General features: G+C 42.1%; 1 protein-coding gene across 5 annotated transcripts in view; it reads right to left on the minus strand.

Annotated features, from left to right (window-relative positions):
- Window positions 1–12351, minus strand: part of EHBP1 (EH domain binding protein 1) — a 210753-nt gene that overhangs the window by 114982 nt on the left and 83420 nt on the right. For all 5 annotated transcript variants that reach the window (XM_062571439.1, XM_062571442.1, XM_062571441.1 and 2 more), the window contains exon 8: window positions 6529–6651. In XM_062571439.1, coding sequence (XP_062427423.1) covers window positions 6529–6651 — 123 coding nt within the window. The remainder of the gene's footprint in view (window positions 1–6528; window positions 6652–12351) is intronic.

Genomic DNA, 12351 nt, shown 5'->3' on the forward strand with positions numbered 1-12351 from the left:
AGAAAGATGCTGTTAAACAATCGGAAGCCTACTTGTATTTAAAGACCGAGAAAGCCACAGTAAAGTATTACTGAAGGTCTACAGTTAAACTGGCAAGTGAAAAAGAATCAGTCAGGGCCAAAACCCAATATAATTGAATCGAGCAAGAATCCTTTGGCAGAGTCCAACATTTTAAACACAGCAGAGCAGAGCCCATCATTTTAAATGGATTTTTTAATTTATTTTAAGCTAAAACAGAGGAAGATGTCCTACAGTGGAAAAGTGGTCTTCAACGCAGGTGGTCACAGCAAGCAGAAGCTTCACCTTGCTTGCCCTGAGACATCCTCAGCGCACATGGCTAGAGCTGAGCTAACTGCCTAAGCTTCTTCAGAGTCAAAGGAGAGGAAAAGGCACTGCCAGGACCAGCCCATTTGACCTCTGTTAGAGAGCTGCATTCAGCTAAAATGCGTCTCTCATTTCTCCTGTTTCTCCCTACCTAGGGAAAAGAGGTTCTAGACAATTATCTGAAAGGTTTACGTTTATATTGCTGAAGTCTAAAACCAGGTGAGATAAATCCCGCCCTTGCTGTGTAGGAACACCTGATCTGAAGGCTACTACGCTCAGGAATACTACTTACTTGTTGCCCATATATTTAATGATTCGATAAATTAGGTCAAGCAGAAATGCTTTTGAGGACGGCCATCGAAAGAGAGCTGCATGTAGGAAGCAGAGGTAACCTAACGATGCACAGAAAGATGTCTGATGAATTGTTCAGATTGTGTTAGTTACGGACAACACATTTTAACCAAAATCTCTTCCTATTTTAAAATTAGTTCAATTTTTAAACTATTTTGTTAAGACAGCACATAATTATCAATATCTGCTTCTGCAGATACAAAAAGAATACAAAAAGATGGATCACTGCACCTACACATGAATCGATTAATAAATACACATTATCATATCTAACCAAAACTTGCTGACAATTCACAAAGAGTATTCCAAGAAATATCTGAACAAGTAACCAATCTATGATTTAGGCTTAAAAGGGAGAATTTATGATTACTAAGAATGTCAGTGGTATTTCTGAAATTAAAAACCGAATAGGATACTTCCTAAAACTACATCGTGAGCTTTTATTTTTAATCTGCTTTTAAGCATCTCTGGTAAACAAAGAGTTAAATATTTGCTTCAATCTGATGAATTTTAAGGGCCAATGCAAATGGTTTTTGCAATTCTTTCTATTTCAACACTACAGATCAAATGCCGTAACCCTAACTAGGACAAAACTCTTCCTCTCACTCATTGGCTCAACAGCAGCTACAGTCTTGTCCTTTCCTGCAGAACATTGCAGGCCAGCGCCAAGGAGCCTCGAGCGTATTATTAGAGATTGCATTTAATTTTACATATAAGCTAAAATTAAAGGAAAACATAATTTTCCAAGCCATTTTGACTGTTTTACAGACAAGTCCAGGACTTTGCAGCTAGTGGTAAGAATCCACTTAACTGTGCTCCTCGACCTCTCCTCCTGCTGTTACGGTGGCCATCCAGGATGCCAATCTGTTTTTCCTTAGCTTCCTTTGAGGCCCCTGCAGAAGGGAAGGTGCCCACCCTCCACATGGGTGATCCTCAAGACCAGGGAAAGGGGTAGAGCCTGTACTGACTTCTCCTGTACCCAACCAGGATATCTCCCACGGGGTCCCCCGACACCCTTCAGGATTAGCTGTTATGTCAAGTGTTGGTCATGGCTTTGTAATCCTCTCTGAAACAAATTAAATTGCTAGGACAGTGACTCAAGAACACTGCCTTTAAAGCTGCAGCTGAAGCCACTTTGCTTCTCTGTAGCAAAGATGCTCGTATTTGCATATGGAGCTAATGAAGTTGGGTATTGCATCTGGGGAGCCTGAGTATCTAACAGCTTAGAAAGGGCTCAATTCCTGCTTCAGGTTGGTTACACACTGAGTACTCCACACTGCTTCCTTGGCTTCTTCTAGATCATTATTCACAACTGAAGGCACAGGAATTTAGTCTCTACCTGATTTTTTTTTTATTACAGTTTTTTAGATGGATTAAAAAAAAATGACGTTAGCTACTGATTTGCAATTTGGCACTGCACAAGTCAAACACACGATGATTTTGTATGGTTAAGTAATAAAGCCACAGGGGTAGGAGTGACAAGAGAAGAGGTAGAAGTATTACTACAGCAGAAGCACCATCTGCCCTTGTGCCAAAATCTGGAAACCTGACTTGCTCCAACTCAACCGAGAAAGGCAGCTTGTGATAGTCATCACTCCGACCGGTGCTGCCTATCTGCAGGATCACCCTGCTAGCACCAAGCATCAACAAAAGTCACCCTGCCCTTCAACCCACTTGCCTTTTGTAACATAAGCACATTGTGACATACCCCTTAAAAGCAAACTAAAACCCCACCAAAACATTACACGCACAACTTTCCACCTGGCAAAGGATGAAAGAATAAGCCACATGTGATAGATATTTAGTTATGCCATTTACTGCCCAACTGGCAGACGCACAGACACGATGCTGATGTGAGCAGTGTAACGAGCAGCACAAAAGATGTTGCTTCTCAGGACTTCTGGAAAGCAAAATGAGTGGCATCATAATAAACCAGCGATGATTTTCTTTTACTTTTGTTAACGCTCCTACCAGCAACACATCACATTTCCATATATAAATATAAAGAGAAGAGATTGAGTAATCTTTTCTCCTTTATATGGGTTCTTGTGCTGTGACTATCCAGGGAGGATTCTGGTTTTAGATCTGTCAGCTCCGGACTGCATAGTAGCACTGTTTTCATTTGCAATGTAACACATGCTACAGTGAGCTCAGAAGTCTACGCAAAAGATAAAGAAAAAAACACACTGGTAAAATAAATGCTGTATCAAATGAAAGGAGGAGGCAGGGACAAAACATGATTGCCTCCTGTCTCACACATGTTGCAGGAAACTTATAAAGGTCACATTTGACTTCGAATTAGCATTCCCTACCTAATTAAACAATATCTGGGACATATCTGGAGCACTGACTGTGTTTTGTGATTTTCTAATTGCATTTGTTATCGAAACGCTTCCAGATGTAAAATATTTTGCTCAAAAACTAACTGATTTTAGTGCACTTTTGTAATGTGATCAGAAGACAATCAAAAAGATAGTCTTCGTATATTCAGCTACACATTGCCTACTATAAAAGCTGTACAGACACATTGTTTGACCAGATTACTTTTTGATTTTGCAGATTATTAGATTTCTGATGTCTGGCTGACCTACTACACACAGAGAAAATAAGCCTCAATTTCACATGTCTGTCAATAGGCAGATTGCAAGGTTTCTTTTCCATAGCTGAAGGTTGTCTGAGATCTTCACATGCGCATTCACTCCACTATGCATAATAAATAACACTGAGGACTTTCAAGCCCCAGCAGCCTCCAGAGGCAGCTTGTTCACCACCCTTCACCACGTGCTGCATCAACAGCGTGCACATGGGTGGCGGGAGCCCTCACACCTTTACTTTCTCGCCACTCCAGATTTCCAAGGTTAGGTGATTATGGGATTAGAAAGGTAGAGGGAAAGTAGCTGGGTTGTGAACAGGTACCAGAAATATCTGTAGTAAACAAGGCAACAAATATCTGCTGGCAAGGAACTCCTCTTTCTCTCCAAGTGACTGGTGCACTGGGCCTTGTAGCCTCTGATGGCAAAGTAGGTGGGAAAGGAGGCTTTGGGTGGCTGCTCTGCATGTCTTGGGGAAGTTAAGTCAAAAATGCTATGGAGATCCTCCATACTCTGACGGAAAGTCTTAAGTTTTTGCCCTGTCTTGATAAAAAGGTAAGGCAAACACTCTGCATGCATAAAAGATTAATCTCTTCTTTTAAGCAGTTCACAATACAAGTGAAACAGATAACATGACTCCTACAGCCCAAAGGAGAAAGTCTGCCTTAAACCCTTGAACGTCTGTCATGCTCCCAAACTAATGGGATAGCCACCAAAAGGGCCACGTTCACTGAAGGATGCAAAAGCAAACAAGTGGGCACAGACTCAAAGAGCTTCCTAAAAAGGGATGTCAGCAATAAATAAAAAGTTCCACTGAGAACTGGGGTCTTAGAGTAGAAAAAAACCGAAACGTCCTAAGCCACAAAGGAATATATCTGTGGCCAAGGGGGAAACAAACAGGGCAGCCTTCTGCAGTCGGGCTGCAGAGCAAGAGCAGCAGTAGCATTCTTCAGCTTCAAAAGGCAGACCAAAACAAGGGGAAATCTCCCATGAACAGTAAGGCCTCGGTGCACCTCGTCTAGAGAGATTCATCCAATTAGCCGCAGGCCTACCTAGGAGATTCCTGCTGTTGCCGAAGACATCTCTGAGCAGGGGACCAGCACTGCCTTGATTTAATTCCTCTTGGCACTGTGTTCTTTCTCAACTTCCTGTGAAGGAAGCAGACTGGAGGGAAGGCACACCAGAAGAAGGCCACGCAAAGGAGGATGAACACAACTAATGCTGAATCTAGAGAAGAGCCAGCACTTCTCACAAGTGTCTGAGGTGACTAGAGCAATCCCTGGGGAGCTATTAATCACAAAGAAAAAGTTTTAAAAAGCCACACCAGATGCCCCACTCCTGGTCTGACAGCCTGAAACGCCTCAGATCTTCCACTGCTCAGGGCTTCAAGGAAGACATACTGTTATCCCAAGAGTCTGACAGAAGCTCCATCCCTCCCAAATAAAAAAGTATCTTCTGACACAGTAGGAAGAATCTAGTGATACTGTTTATGGAAATCACTGTAATGTTGTTGCATGTTGACAACTGCACAATGGCAGCAATGTATGGGAAGAATATTGGATACTCACCCCCAACAGGTGTTGGGCCTTCTTTGGGGACCCAACAGTCTAAGCCTTGAGACTGTCTAAGTATGCAGAACAGCCCCAGAGGAATAGAGAAGTGTCCATGACTGATGGTGGATGGCAGTAAAGGGTGGAAGCCACCATCAAGGAACCAGAACTGACTGCAAAACTCTGACCCGTACACCTGACGGGAGTCTTTTGGGAACATAAGCAGGCTGAAGCTTGACACGAAACACAGATTTATTCTGGCACTAATAAACAACCATTTTACAACTCCCTGTGCTTGCGATGAGAGGGAATCTATTGTCCCTATATTTTGTGGTAGGAAGGGCTGCTGCTTTCCACCAGAGCAGGTTCTCTCTGAAAAGGAAACAAAAGCTCTGTTTGGAAGACAGCAGTTTAGGTGGAAAGGGACTTGGGCAGCTCTCTCCAGGGAGAAGGAGCTATTCTTTCCGCAAAGGTGGCGAATGGAGTATGGGTGAGCCTTCCAGAGCAAGTGTGGCATGCAAAACGGGGTGGGTGAATAGGTATTTTATTTCCCTGATAACTCTGCTTCCTTCTCTGATCCTAAGAGAATTTATAGCTGAGGAATGGACAGCAAAGGAAACCAAAGATCTGGACATCAAAATATAAACTCTATATACTGCTATCTACAATCAACACAGGCTGTGAGACTACACAAGAGCCAAAGCATTACAGCACTTAGATTACCAACCACATTGACCTCTGACTCAGAAGACAGAAAAGTCATGTTGTGAGTAAACATTCAGCTTGTCCAGAGAAAGAGAGTTACCTGAGGTCAAAACTACAGATCAGAAATGAATCCTCAGGAGACCTGGCATTAGAAGTGCCATGCCTACACTCTGGGCTGTTCCTGCCTGGTGTGGTTCTTTTCTACTGCCTTCACAGAGCGATTCTTGGGGTTTGACCAAAGATGGCAGACACTCCTTGGTATTTTCTGTTGGGAGAAAAGTCCTGGAGCTCTGAATAGGAAAAGCTGAGTACAGCTCCCTAACTAGAGGATTAGCTATGGACTGGCACACTGAACAGCTGCAAACTCAGAAAGTCATGTTTCTTTTTTTATGGCAACCAATGGAAGTTTGCATATCTGAGCATGGAGTTGAGGAGAGCAGAGATCCCTCCCCTGGTTGCCTTATGGCTGAAGTCTCCTCAGGTGGAACACTTAGGTGGGTTGTATTTCTCACCCAAACAGAACAAGAACGGGCATGGCCATTTGAAAAAGAGATTAAGGCCTACCACATGGTGCAAAGCTCGATGCCAGAAGGCTTAAGTGAGGAAGCTATAAAAGTGAGAAAGGAAGAATAAAAGAGATACCATTAAATAATAATAATGGAGATTAGTGCTAATCTAAACCAAGAATAGCTGTGATGCAGTGAAAACTGCAGTGAGGAAGGAAGCTTTTACCTAAGTGAGTGCTCACATGTAACAGAGGCGCTTGACGGTTTTGCTTTGCTCATTTACACCACTTGTGCAGTATATCGGCTATGTAATATTAACACACTTGATAGCTACAAAAATCTCTAGATCAACTGGTAGCAAGCACCCCTAGAACAAATACACATACGGAGGTGACTCAAGGAATAAATTCATTTTCCAGTGGCAACTGGAAGTTTTTCAAATTTTCATGTTTCATTAAACACTTGAAATTAATAATGAATTATGTAAAATAAATCTATTACCTTCTACATCAGGGTCTCCAAATGGATTTAATTCCATTGTGTCAGGATCATCGAAAGGATTTGTACTGGAGTTAGCCAGGTCTTGTTCCTCTTTATCCAGAAAGTTAAGTTTACTGATAAGTTCTAGAAACAAGTTGGAAAATTGTTTCAGTATAGATAGAAACTGTTCATCTAACAAATTTCAAACTTTAAAAATGCATGTCAATAACCCCTTAAAACACTGCAGGAGGGTGTGACACCAACTGTACAACTAAACAAATGCATCTAGTAACACACCAGCATTTGCAAACAGAAGAACAAAAAAGTGAAATGCATGAAACTTCTATTTGTTGATCAGATGTTATGCAATAGAAGTGACTACCAAGAAAGCCTTTCAGATCTATCTGAAGTAAATACTGCAGAGCATCTAAAAAGCTAAGCACAACTTATTCTCAATTGTTCATCTGCATGTTAACTATCAATAGGAATTTTTAATTTTTCAATGTAACATGCATGTAAAAATCAAAGACGGGACATTTTGTCAACTTAGAGAGGTCAAGTATTATTGACTGCACAGCTAATGTTTCAGGGCTGGGTTTTTTATTTTTTGTATTTTTTTTCTTTCTCGTTCATTATCAGATGACAATGCAGCTGTAGAGGAGACGGTCCCTTTCTCTATCATGTTGTTACGTGTTGGATGCACTACAAATTACTGAGAGTCACGCTGGGTGGAAGCACAGAGATAAAGCTGACAGCTGAATACAAGCAGGAGTCAAAAGGTAACAGGTCACAGTAAATACAGACAATCAGAAACAGAAAGAAAGGAGGAAAGCGTATAGACCTTCAGAGGAACAGGCTGATTTAGCTGAAGGCATATTTGCTTGCTTTACGCAGTCATCTTGATCTTCATCTAAGCTGCTCAGAGCATTCAACTGGTTTACAATTTCTGTAAATAGAAGCCAGTCAAGACAAACGCAAAGTAAGGGCATTTAATGAAACAGAAGCAGAAGAATGTTGTTATTAGAAGAAGAGAGAGAGGGAAAGAGAAGACACTTGCTGTTAATTAAAAGATTACATTTAGAAGGAGTTCTTACTACACTATGTATCACAACACTAAAGCATCTGCGGAGAATTCTTCAGTGACAATTTGACAATAAACCCAGCTAACGTACATAAAACAAAACCTTGCCGGGTTGGGTTCCTGGTGTCAGCAGCAGTAATTCATTTTATGAAGGTAAGCATGCACACCAGTTCAAAACTTAGATATACTGCATATAATTTAATTAACAGTTTTCTGACTCATAAAGAAAAAATGAATTTTGAACCATTATTAATCAAAATAAAGTAGCCCCAAAACAACTTACATCCCTCCCAAGCCCTTAAGGCTACAAAAAATACTACACACACACATACGTATTTTTATATATATACATATGTATGTATGTATGTATGTATACACACGCATACACGCACACACATTTCAATTACTTAACATTTAGGATCGCTGTCCATTCAAATCTGACCTATGACAAGCTGAATTTATACAATGGTTCTAAACAACACGATCACTAATATGCTATGAGCATGCATACGGAAACCATCCTGGCTCCTGTAATTTTAAGGCAGTAACACCTCTGCTTGCCACAATCCTATTTCACCTTCGATCTACAGTGGAGTTACAAGTTGCCATGAACTAATAATTTCTAAAATATATTAATATATGACAGTGCCTTCATAACTCGAGAATAAAAAAGAAAGAAAGAAACGTGAGCTAGGTCTTAGGCTCCTCTGCCCCAAGGGGAGAAATTCCTCTCTGATCCCCTTGAAGTAGTCCTACGCACAGCCGCTGCCAAAATTTCTGTAGTAATGGGGACTGAGCGTGGTGTCTGCGACCAAGGGACAGAGCTGGCCATCCTGGGAGCTCGCAAATCGGCGGGAGAAACCTTGGCCGAGAGAAAGGCTCCTTCCAGCCGCACGCCTGTGCCCCCATCAGGCCTTCTCATCTCTTGGCTTTTTCCAAAGAAATACATGGATGATGTCTTCTGGCACTGCTAGTGAAGTTAAAGCTCTTTCGATGCCTTTACTGTATTTGCATGCCAGTCATGCTTGGATTTCTTTTAATTTCTTACGTACGCAGTAGATCCCATTTACAATGCTTTTAGCTAGTGGCTGTTTTGTACTTAACCTTTTCTCATATAGATTTTCTTCGAGAAAGCAAATGTTTGTCCCTGAATCTCAGGCAGCAATCTTAACGCTATGAACTAATCACAAGGAGCACGATGCTAGTCTGAAATCTGAGTAGCGTCACGACTGTACCAACCCGGGCTGGTGCCCATTGCTGCCCCGCGCGCCCTAACACCCATCCTTTTGCAGAGGGCAACACCCTCCCGGCTGGCGCCCCTTAACTCCCTGCCTTCGCAGACAGCGTGCAGAAGCTGAAGCCAAAGACCACGTCCAGAATCTGAAAGCAGTTCAGGCTTGCAGTTAAACTCTTCTTTCCCAAATTTGAACTGTTGTGCGGATTTGCCAATCTGCACACTTCCAAGCCAAATGATGGCACCTGGTCTGTTCTGCAGGTGGCATCGCCAGAGCAGACTTCCTCTTCACCCCTTCCCTCGAGCACCCTCGATCTTAGAGCAAACTCTACTCAGTTGTGACTAAATTTATAGGTATCTACAGAGAGTTAATACCACTGTTCTGACTCCCTTATTTTTAGGTCCAACATACAAGACCCTTGTCTTGAAAAGCACCACCAACCTCCTGCCAAAAACTCTCAGCTTACTCAGTATAAAATCATATATAAACCTTAGAGATCCAAAATATAATACCGTCTTTTGAGAGTTTTTAAGACTCAAAATACACAATGGCAAATACCTTGCTGTACTCAAATAAAACAGAGTTGACCTTATAAAACAGTAGTACAAACAAATTACTAGTTAAAACCAGAGTGAGATGCTGACAAGATTTACAATTTATTATTCCAGCACGTGAAAAAAAAACAATTACAATTCAGTCTTTATTGTCAGAAAATAACAAATTAAACTCAGAGCTTTAAAAAGAGGGCTTCTTTGATGTGGTCTGAATCACCTGGTCCCATCTGCCAACCTAAACACCCATATGCACTACAATGTTTCTCATTTCAATACTAAATGGTTTATGTCATATTGTGGAGTGCGGAAATGGCAGGTTGGAGATTTATGCCCTATATTATCTTTTATATATCTCATTATCTACAAACACATATTAGCCTGTTCTACAAGTATGTCATATAAATCACTGTTGTTGGGTTTTTTTTCCCCTCTTCTCTTTCTCTCTTTAAGCTGCTTGGCGCTACTGAAGAAAAAAGAATAAGAGCATCAGAAGTTTGCACGAGGTAAAAATGAGTTGGCAAAACGGCAAAAAAGAGTTAAACCTGCTGCTCGCCAGCAGCCTGCTCGTGAAATACCCTGGAATCCAGACTCCTGCCATGAGCAGCACACGGGCGCAGGGCCGAGTCCATGTGACGCCCCCGGGGAGTCACTGTGCTCCCGCGCGTGGGGCAGGAGGCACTCTGCTAACCCCAGCACGAGCCTCTAGGTGCCAATTAACCCAGTAAGGGAAACACAGTGTATTACTGTCCCGTCTGTGAATTATGAGCCAAATTTCTTCAGCGATGTTGGAACGTCTCATCTTCAACTGACGACTAAGAACAGAACAACTCTGGGAGGTTTCAAGCCATCTTTTCCAATGACATAGAAGCTAAAAATTTGAATCATCGTGGATGATGACTATGAACATACTACTTTTATGTTCATGCAGAACAGAACAGTTAGATGAAGATACAGCTTTTATATTTGAAAAACGTAAACAACAAATGTTGGGGAGGAAGGGGAAAGAGTTAGAGATAGGTGAAGAATTTTTTTTTTTTTTTATGAAATGGTGTTTTGAATAGAAAACTTCCTTTAGTCTCCTCTTAAGTCAGTTTTATGGCAACAGCTCCTGTGTTGACCACTCCAGCATCCACAGAGCTTTTGAAGTTGGCGAGTCTTGCTTCACTGATTTCATACAGCTGAAGAAACAGAGGCACAGATCCTTACCCAAGTTATGCAACACACCAGGGAAGAGCGCGCAGGGGGAAAGCAGCATTTCCTAACTCACCTGCACCACCTAGAGCCCTTTTCAGCAGGTGTCTCCTGCTCTCCCACTGGTGGATATATTTATTCATCTATCAGACTGTAACACTTTAGGCCCAAGTTAAAAAAAAAAATTGCACACTGCAGAAGGAACAGTGTCCGCAGTGAACGTCTGCAGCACCTTCGGTAGCTCCTGCTTTGGAAGGGCAATGGTTCAGTCGTCGGGTCACCCTCCGGAGGCAGTTCCTGGAACGAGACCTTGACTCCAAAGCAAGCTGATGATCCTCACCCCCTTACCGCTCGTACTTCACTTTCTAAGGCCTGCTCACAAACATTACCTGAGTGACGCTCCCATCAGCCCTGCGAAGCAGTTGCGGGCAGTCTGCCCGCCTCACACTCGGGAAGGCAGGCGCGCGGAGGGAGGGAAGCGGCTTGCCGCGGGGCACTCTGAGTCAGGGAAAGCACTCCAGCCTGCCCGTCTGCCACCACCCTCGCAAGGCAGCAGATGAGAAAACGTTGGGAGTAGCAAGCTTTCAAAACGGGTTATGTAACTTCCTCAATTAACTTTGTGGGATCCTGCGAGCACAATTATGTTTTAAATAAATTAAAAAAAAAAAAACAATACTTCACCAAATCAGTTTTGTTCCCTTTCCCCCATCTGTATTTCTTCCTTTTCTTTTTTTCTTTCTTTCTTTTTTTTTTTTTTTTGGCCTCCTTCTCTCAGAGACAGCGTTCCCCCCACTCCTCGGTTCCTCAGCTGTTTTTCTTTGCATTTTATTAGTTTTCACCATTCATTATATTTATTATAGGAGTCACTCCAACTGCCAATGAAATCAAGAGACATCTTTACATCTTTTTGAACAGATGTTGAAACAGATCCTTTATGTTTTACTTATTCATGTTTACTTAGTGCCCTTGTTTTATGCTCTCTCATTTGCTTGGGAAACTACACGTGCTGATTTCTAATCACCATCCCTCCCATGCTGCTTGTTGTTAACTCGGGAGGAATTCACTAGGCCAATGAAGCAACTCAGTTGCTGCAACGAACACAAGAAGAAAAAAATCTCTGAGGCTGACCTTTTGCCCACAGGCTCCACAGCTACCAAAAAACACCCTAAGCCCATCTCATATCATTAGAAAACAGTATCAGAACAGGCTGAACAACAAGTAGATACTGCAGCTCATACGAATTTACTGCTGTCTTTCAAGTGATTATTGCAATGTTTGGTTAGAATAGATCATTTTGGCTTTATAACAGTTGAAACACCTGTAAAATCAAGCTAGGACCTCATGCTGCACTTAGTGCGACACACGTAGCACGTGTACAGTTGAGGAGAAAAGAACCTCTGAGTTATTCTAGCCCATGTCAGACAGCTCACCATTCCTCATCTGCCTCCAGGGACATTCACTGCTTAGACAAAGGACAGTAGACAGAAGAGATGAATCTACAACAGCTTTCTGCTTTGTCAGGAATCTTGTATTGGCTCATTTAGCTGCTGAACATGGGAAAAGCAATAAAATTGAGGAGCAAGACCTGGTTTTCCCCTATTGTCATACTGCTTTTCTATAGCAGTCCTCAAAGCAGTATCTAGGTATATCTTAATAAAACACATCTGCTCAATAGTTTATCAAGACTTGATGTAGCCTCTCTTACATGCGCCTTTCTCTGCTCTGTGATTATAGGATGACCTAGGCAAACACGTTAGCTTTTGATTGCTGTTTTGAACATGCA

Source organism: Rhea pennata, chromosome 3 (assembly GCF_028389875.1).
Source record: "Rhea pennata isolate bPtePen1 chromosome 3, bPtePen1.pri, whole genome shotgun sequence".
Taxonomy (NCBI): Eukaryota; Metazoa; Chordata; class Aves; order Rheiformes; family Rheidae; genus Rhea; species Rhea pennata.